This window comes from Eubalaena glacialis, chromosome 6 (assembly GCF_028564815.1).
Source record: "Eubalaena glacialis isolate mEubGla1 chromosome 6, mEubGla1.1.hap2.+ XY, whole genome shotgun sequence".
In the NCBI taxonomy this organism is placed as follows: domain Eukaryota; kingdom Metazoa; phylum Chordata; class Mammalia; order Artiodactyla; family Balaenidae; genus Eubalaena; species Eubalaena glacialis.
The window spans coordinates 75,102,551-75,111,259 of NC_083721.1; the positions used below are offsets into that span (position 1 = coordinate 75,102,551).

Consider the following 8,709-nt stretch of genomic DNA (forward strand, 5'->3'; position numbering starts at 1 on the left):
AGCCAAAAAGTAGAGGGGAGGAAAGAGGGAAAGGGAGGGTGCCGGTGGGGGAGGGAAAAAGAGAGCTGGTTCTTTTGCAGTCTGCTTATTTTCTTCTTTCTCCTTCCTCACCCCCTAAACACCCCTTCCCTATTTATAAATCAGATAACAGGAAAAATCAGACTTTAAAGAGACAGTTGCCTTATATTTATTGATGGTGTTGGTGTAAATATCATTTGTTTGAACTTTCTGACCAATCACCATACCCCCATCGGTCACAGATGAAAGCCACCTTGGCATTCTCTCTGGACACATCAATTGGATTAAGAAGGAAGACATGAAGACCCTGCCCCACCCCCAAGTATTCATCAAATGATCTTCACCGTGATTAACGTTCTCATCAGTTTCAAACAGCAAAGGAACTGGCAGTGCATGGAAATAATTTGAAATATGAAATTACTGAAATGTGAAATCTAATCATGCAAACTAGCGATGACCCACAGCTGACTTTCCTGCCCTCTCTCTACCTGGGGGTTTGAAAACATCATTCAATAATGTGTAGTTGAGGTATTCAGGGAAAGGGATAGGGACTCTCAACAAAACCAAAATATAATAGAAGAGAAATATAAGATAGGCCTTGTTCTAATGCCCTCAGAAAGTGACTCTGAATATTTTTCAATTTCCCACACACCCACCCACCCTTTGCTTTTCTAAAGATCATCTTATGCCTGAACCACTCCTGTTAATTAGGAAGAAAATCTACCACCCCCCTTCATCTATGGCTCCAGTGAATTCCAGACTCCTTAGGATCACTGGGTCTAGCTGCTCAGAAGGTATTTATGATGAAAACAAAACCAAGGGCCTCAGGACACTACACTAGGGAAGGCCAGGAGAGCACTCAATTTCTGCAACACAGGAAAAGGGGCCCATAGGGGCAAAGGAAAAAATAGTTTGCAGAAGGCACACTTTTGGCAGAATCTTATTACAGCTTCCAGCTGATCGGGTGTAGCCAAACTAGAGACATCTGTTTGGAGTTTACAACAGAAACAAACACACGGAAAGCATGAAAATGCTAAGACACACACACAGACCAAGCTCTAGCAGTCCTTCTCCACCTTGACCTCCAAACCATTCTCCCACTGGGTCATGCTGGGTTGTAGAAGGGAAGGAAATAGGCTCTTCCACCTGCCCCTGCCCCGACCCCACCCCACGTGCACCATGACTCATTCAAGCCATGACTGGAACCTCTCCACTTTCCTCTCTCCTTGACTTTCCTCCCAGGGAAAACAGAGATGTTCCCACTCCTCAGAGAGCATCATGGGGACTTTCCTTAGCTCTCTAATTCACATCTTTAAAGCTCCTTGAGCTGTTTGGAAAGGAAAAGGTGAACCACAGAAGGAGGTGGTAAAACCTCAGAAGACCTTGAAAGTCACCCCTCCCTAAATAACCTCATAGGTCTGGCAATGAGGAACAGAACTCACCCGGCATCTCCAAGAATTGCCTCAAAGAAGCCAGAAAAAGCCCACACTCACATTAACTAATAATAAGTGAAGAATATGGTCCCAGCTGCAGCATCCAGAGTTGCAGAGGACCAGAAAGGCCCCAGGCTACGCATGAAGTGGGTTCCCCTTCCCTAATTACCTCCAAGCCCCGCAAAGGACAAAGACTGTCCTCCCACCCCATCCCAGCCATGGTCACACCTTCTGCCGCCCAGCCCCACGGCCAAGCATTTTCTGAAGCAGGTCTAGACGCTCACCTGTTCTGTTAAATTTTCCTCTTTATTCTCTCCCCACTGGCGGGCAAACAGAACCAGAGCAGTGCTACTCTTTAAAAATAACAAAATGTTTTATACACATTTCTGTATATACAGCTGAACAACATTTTACATGTCCCTTTTGCACAGCAAAAGATATAAACATTGGACTCTGAGAACACAGTTATGTACAAAAAAAAACCAAAAAGATGTCAAAAATACTTCACAACAGTGCAAAAATATTTTACACAGTATCATGGAGTGAGATCTTTTGAGCGGGAGCAAGGTGTATGTGTTTCTAAAGGAAAACTCCTTTTTTAGATATTAGATGTCTTTAACTGTAAACAAAATGCAACTTTCTTTCTCCCCCCCTCCCTTCCCCACCAGTTATTTGAGGAATTTGGCAGAATTTCAAGGGTCTGAGTCTGAGGTAAACAACCCAAGCTCTCGCACCAAAAAGACTGGGGGCAAGGAGGTGGCACTAAAGCCTCAAACATTGTGAGAGCAAATTCTTTTTTTTTTTTTTTAATGACATGTCAATGACAGCGCCAGGCCGCTCCCAGTTGGGGGCTGGTGGAGGACGTTAACCCCTCCTCCTCAGGCCCCAGCTGCCCCACAAACAGGAAACTGGCCGGCAGACACCTCACGCCTGTGGGGCTTTGCTAACACCAGCTGCCCTTCCCCTCCCCAGACCCCAGAGGCTGCCTCTCTCCCCTTCCTTGTAGGGTTTCCCTCCCCCATATCTCCACGTGCAATCTGAGCCCTGCTTCAAACAGAGCCAAACGTATGGGGGTGGGGGAGGGTCTGGGCCTCAAGTGTCCCCTTTCCCCTTTCTTGGGGGGGGGTCGGGAAGGTAAGGAAGTGGTGGAGAAACGGGGGGGGGTCACGATGGGGCAACAGGGGAGCGCACAGGACATTGCTGGGAGCTCAGCCCGAGTGGGGCTCGTCTGAGCTGGCGCAGCCGGCGGGGTCGGACTGGTCCCCGGCGGTGGTAGTGGTGGGTTCCGGGCCCCCTCCTTCGATGGAGCTCTCGCTACCCGTGCTCTCACCCGACAGTAGGCGCGTCACCCGCAAGTCGGCCTGCAGGCTGCGCACGTCGTTGCCGAAGCTGAGCTCTCCCAGATCATTAATAAGCTGGGACAGCTCGGCCTTCATGTCGGAGGTGCTGCCCAGCAGCAGAGACGGCGACCCAGCCTCAGGACCCGGTGAGACCCCGCCGACCCCCAGCGCCTCTTCGCGGCCACTCTCCAGCGTGTCCAGCAAGTCCCCGCATTCGAAGTGCATGGCCACCACCAGCGCCCGTTGCGCCTCGGCCTCTTGCTCTGCCGGGTCTCCCTCCCCGGCTCGGTCCTCCTCCTCCTCCTCCTCCTCCTCCTCCTCCTCCTCCTCCGGGCAGCCCTCCGTGTGCACCCCTCTCTCTTCCTCCTGCAGCTCCTGCTCCTGCTGTTCGCCGAGCAGATCCTCGGTGATGGAGCCGAGCTTTGGCGCGCTGCGGCTGCGCTCCACCGGCGGCTTGTAGCAGCAGGGTCCGTGCAGGAGCAGCTTGCGCAGAGGCACTAGCGGGATGGTGTGCGCGCCCACTAGCTCCTGCTGTTGGTGACGCGCATCGTCCCGCCGCTTGAGCCGTTTAAATTCCGCCAGAGCGTTGGCTGACGTCTGGTAGAGCAGCAGGGCCATGGCCTGCGCCTTCTCGGGCTTGGACACCAGCACCGCGTGGCAGCGCAGCATTACCGCCTTGTGCTTGAGCTCGTGCCGGTACACCCAGGCGAAGACCTTGGGCAGTCGCGCGTCCGCCACGCAGTAGGTAACGCGGTGCAGCAGGTAGAGGTGGCCCGGGCGGCGCAGCGCACGCTCCTCGGCGTGCACCATACGGATACCCTGCGCACTCACAGTCAGCTTCATCTTGGTGCCCTGACGGCCCGCCTCGCTCTTGCTCCAGATCTTGCCCACCGCTAGGTCGGTGCAGCCGTCGCCGCGCGCCTGGATGGTGGTGGCATTGCCCAGGTAGAGCACGGTGTAAGTTGGGTCCTCGCTGGTGATGTGCAGCTTCTTGCGCTTGGAGCGGAACATGCTGCCCACCCGGCTGAGCGCGCCTTCGGGGCACGCCCGTGCCAGAGAGCTGAGCGCCGAGTAGTGCAGGCTCACCGCGTAGCCCTTGGGTTTGGACGCCTGCCGTGGCGGCGCCTCGGCAAGCAGCTCGAACTTGTGCTTCTTCCACGGCAGCATCTCCGGAGGGCGCCCCAGCGCAGCTGGGCGGCGGCGGCGGAGCGCCGATTGAGAGCCCGGCTGAGCCACCCGCCCCGGCCGGGCCCGGCCGGGGCAAGACCGAAAAATAAAACTCTGCTGGGAGTGGCCCAGTCGGAGGGAGTGGGGGCGGGGAAGATGTTCGAGAACCCCGCCGAAAGAGGTAGGGGTAGAATTTTTTTTTAAGAGGATTTAACTGCAAGGAGTGGGGGGGAGGGAGGAGCACACAGATTTACCCCTGCCTGGGCAGGACCAGGGCAAAGAGTCTTGGGCAAGCAAAATGAGAGAAAGCACGAGAGTGGAGCAGAAAATGTCTTTAGAAAAAAGGGATGCGCGCGTGCAGCAAAAGCAGCCGGGATGGTGCGAGAATACGCAGGAACTCCTCGGCGAAGGTGAAAAGGGGCCCCCTCTCACACTCACACACACAATCCCCAGGGCTAGGGCCAGAAACCGCGGAAACTCAACCGCAAGTGTGCCCAGGGGTCGTTGCTCCCCACCCCCAAGGGGTGCTGGAGGCAGAGAGGCCCTCGGCTGAGCGGGTCCCAGAATCAGCTGCTTGCCCCAAGTGCGCTCAGATGGTGGGTCCGGCTGGCCGCGGCGGGCCCAGCGCAGCAGTCCCGCCGTGGCTCACTGCATCTTCTCTCCCGCAGGACGCCGGGGACTCGGGCTTCTCCGGCTCACTGTCCGGGCTGGCTCCGCCAGGGCAGCGCCAGGCTCCGAGGGCGGGGCGTGCGCATGGTCGGCTCCGGGGATGGTCGCTACCTCATTTCTTCCCTCCGGAGGGTGTCCGACTGCGCTCCCGGGATCCCCTGGCTCGGCTGCCCGCCTTTGCTGCGCGCCCCCTCCGGTGTCGCGAGCGGTAGCTGCCTCGCCAGCCTCACATCCTTGCCGTCTGGGAGGAAGATCTCGGGTAAATATAGGCCGGCGCGAACCATTCGCCGCGCGGGGACAGGGGAGGAGCAGAGAAGAGGATCTGTTTCGGGCTTGGAAGCCCGGCGGGTTCCTGGTCTCTTAAAGGGACCTGGTTGCAGCCATTGGTTGAGGGAAAGGGGAGAACGGGCCAACCTGGCAATTAAATGCCAAGTTTACCAGCAGAAATTCTGTAGAATTTATCTACAAAAATCGCCAAGACCTTTGGTTACCCCGCAAGAAAAGCAACTTGAATTCTGACACTCCACCCCCAGCCTGAGTTGCAACTCACTGATGTGTATCTCCATCGGAACTTCTGGGGGAGGTGGTGGAAGGTGGGATTTACACTATAAAATACAAAAAGGTTGGGGAAATAGTGATTCTTTCCGTGTGTAATAGCTTTCTGAAATTGACTGGGTGCTGTTTAATTTTTTTTTTCCAGAATTTTATTCTATTAAAGAAAATAAATAGGGGCAAAGAAAACGCTGAGACTTATCTTTCACTATCTTGGAGCCCTTTCTCCACAGGCAAAGAGCAGATAGTGAAAAGAGAGATGAGTGGTAATAGGATGATTAGAGTGAACACTATAGTATGTGTTTGGTAAATAAGGTCCTTCCAGCTCCTAACCCCCAGCAGTGCCCCCTCCTTCTGTCAGGCCTCAGAGTAGAGCAGTTTTCTGAGATATATTCAATTTCTAAGTAATGCTTGTGTGTGGTTAGAACTCAGTTTATAATTTGGCAGGCCAGTCATTCAGTTTTATTACATCATTATCACATTATGGATGAGAATTCCTAGTAAAAATTCAAATGACGTTTTTTATTTGTGTCAAATAATGCCCGGCCACCCTCCACAGAGAATGGTTAGCATTAATCATTCTTTTCTCTTGTGCCAGCTGGATAATGTCGCTTTAATCATCTGGCCGGCTTGACCCTTGGCTAGTAACTCATTTCTGGGCCCTCGAAACAACCGGCTTGCCTCTATGGTCTGCTCAATCAAAGCAAAACCACTTCTAGCTGGAATGTGTGATAAATGTCCAGATGACCCTGCATCAAACTCCCAAACTCATCCCAGAGGAGGAGAGTAGGCCCTCCCACTCCCCAGGCCCAGTCTACTGGGGATCTGGATGTCTCTGGCTGCCATGCCAGATTCTGATTTCAGAACAACTGTAGCTCCTCATGGAAATTCTCTGGCCCTCTACCTTTGCTAACTTTTAACCTTTCTTTGAACTCTAACCCAATTTTCTAGAGTCATTGGTGCTGCGTTTCAATTTAACTAACTTTCCTGAGTACCTTTTGGTACCAGGCCCTGAGCTGGGAACACACCTAATTCCTGTCTCCAAGAAGCTCCCAGTCCAATGAAGGATGTAAACTTCACCCACCTCTGGGCTTCTTCTGGAATGTAAGTCCTGTGAGAGCACCCTATCTCCCCCCAGTGCCTGACACTACTTAATTGTTGAATGAATGAATGAAACATGCATGTAAACAAGAAGACAGAGTGAACTAAATGCCCTGAGAAAGACCCAAAGTACTCTGAGAAGCTGGAAGAAAAGGTTCTTTGTGACTAGGAAAATCAGAAAAAGTTCCATGGAGGTGGTGAAGTTTGAAATATGGACAGGATTTTGCCATGGAGGGAAGAATTAAAGGGCTTTCCAGATATAGAGAACGGCAAAATTATAGAACCTAAAAATGCATGCACATGTGTAGTTGAGGATGGCATTTGACAATTGTGACAATGAAAGAAGAAAATTTCCTGATCAAACAAGGAAGTCTTCTGATCATGCCCTCCTAGTCTCTGAGGGAAGGAATGGCCTTTTCATGGCTGGCTGGTCCCAGAATGTCATCAGACCAAAGCTCTAATGCCTTACTCCTCAGCTGCACTGATGGGTTAATGGAGGTATGGTGTTGGAATGAGCTGGTTAGGACTATAATAACCCATTTAAACCAAGGTTAATTCCTCTTCTGCTTACACTTCTGGAATATCTTGCAGTGGCAATGAAGCAGATGGTATGTGCTCCAAACAAAAAATTCCAATAAAAAACCCACCAAATTAACCTGTGCTAAGTGACCTTTAGCTGGTCCATAATCTCAAAGTCTAGACTCTACAAAAGCAGGCATCATGTTCAAGCAGTTAACATTTCCAAATTACTCAGAGGTCCAGGGACCAGAAGTGTTTGAGCAGGAAGAGGAGGGACCAGTGGTGGGAGCTAAGGCTGCTCTCAGCCTCCGCGAGAGGCACCTCTTTGGGCTTCATGTGGTGGCAGGGAAACCAGTGGACCACAGCAGCAGGGAGGACTCCACTGGCGGGCCAGGGTTTCCAGCGGAGCCAGAGTGTCAGACCCAGATGCACAGGCCCACAGAGCCTGCTCCTGGACTGTCTTCTTAATAAGCCTGTTTTCAACCTGGGGAGGACAGAGAAATTCTAGACAAATGTCAACACTCTGACATGTGAGTCCCGCTCTGTGCAGATTTGAGACACAGAGCAGTTCCAGAAGAGACCTCAGCAAAGTCAGCCGGAAACGGCTTAGAAAATGCATGGGACCGCAGACCTCACCTGTTTTTTTATGACACTGCCCCATCTACTGGTGCCAGGCAGAAGTGACACTTGATGAGATGGTTTCTCATAGAACTGGATAAGCCAGTGGTTGAATCAATACACAACCAAGTCACAGCTGGAAAGAAACCCAGCCTCTAACGTAACATGTAAGAGTCAACCTTTTAGCGCGCAGGAAGCTTTCAGGCTGGTTTTCTCCCACCTTATTTCTTGTATAACGCTCCTGCCTCTTGGTCCCCCTCCCCCTACACCCTACTGAATGAATATGGGCTTCAGAGATGACAAATGACGTATCTGGGATCTTCAAAGTCATTCAACAAATATTTGTGGATGTGATTTGTGGATATACTGTGGATGTGATGTTGTTGCTGGGGATACTGCCCCAAAGCAGACAGACGGGTCTCTGCCCTCATGGGATTTATATCCTATGGGGAGGCAGATAATCAGCAAACAAATAACTAATAAAATATCAGTTAGTGATAAGTCTCTGAGGAAAAGAAAACAGTGTTAGGAGTAGAAAGTAGCTGGCTTAGACAGCAGAGCCAGGGAAGGTATCTCTGGGCAGAGACCTGGATGAGATGGAGCCAGCCAGGCAAAGATATGGAGGGAGAACATTCCAACCCGTGTTGGCCAAAGTGGTAGTCACTGGCCATGTGCAGCTAATGAGCACTTGACATGTACTTGGTCCAAACTGAGATGTGATGCAAACATGAAATACACTCTGGATTTTAAAGACTTAGTAAGATAAGAAGGATGTAAAATATCTCAATAATTTTATAGTAATTATATATTGAATGATAATATTTTGGCTATTTTGAGTTAATAGAATATACTATTAAAATTGATTTTGCCTGTTTCCTTTTACTTCTTTAATGTGGCTGCTAGAACATTTAAAACTATACATATGGACAGCTTTGTGCTAGGCAAAGGACACACCCAATATGAAGTCCCCAAGGTGGGAATGATTCCAGTGGGTTCAAGGACTCTCTGGCTTCAAAATCCCACTGTGTGATCACAGCCTCTTACCCTTCCAGCCCTCTTCATTCCTTACTCTATCACATCAGTTATTTAACCTTCTCAAGACCTCCAGGATCTACATCAGCATTCCTCACAGGTAGACTCACCCACTGGCTGCATCAGAATTCCCTGGGACAAGTCCTGGATCCCACCCTTAAATGGGAATTTCTGGAGTTAGGGGCTGGGAGTATACATGCTTAAACTCCTCCATGATAGAACAGTTACTAAAGTTTAGTGAGCCCTGCCCTAGCCCACTT

The 8,709-nt window shown here is 50.9% G+C and overlaps 1 protein-coding gene across 1 annotated transcript; it reads right to left on the bottom strand.

The window, feature by feature from the left end:
• Positions 1-1,800: 1,800 nt before the first annotated feature.
• FAM43A (family with sequence similarity 43 member A) lies at positions 1,801-4,879 on the bottom strand. Its single transcript, XM_061194332.1, has one exon. It carries the CDS (start codon positions 3,956-3,958, stop codon positions 2,660-2,662), a length of 1,299 nt encoding a protein of 432 aa, XP_061050315.1. The 5' UTR covers positions 3,959-4,879; the 3' UTR covers positions 1,801-2,659.
• Between the last annotated feature and the right edge of the window lie 3,830 nt (positions 4,880-8,709).

Coding starts and splice junctions, on each gene's coding strand:
- FAM43A (XM_061194332.1), bottom strand. CDS start 3,958: ATGCTGCCGTGGAAGAAGCACAAGTTCGAGCTGCTTGCCGAGGCGCCG.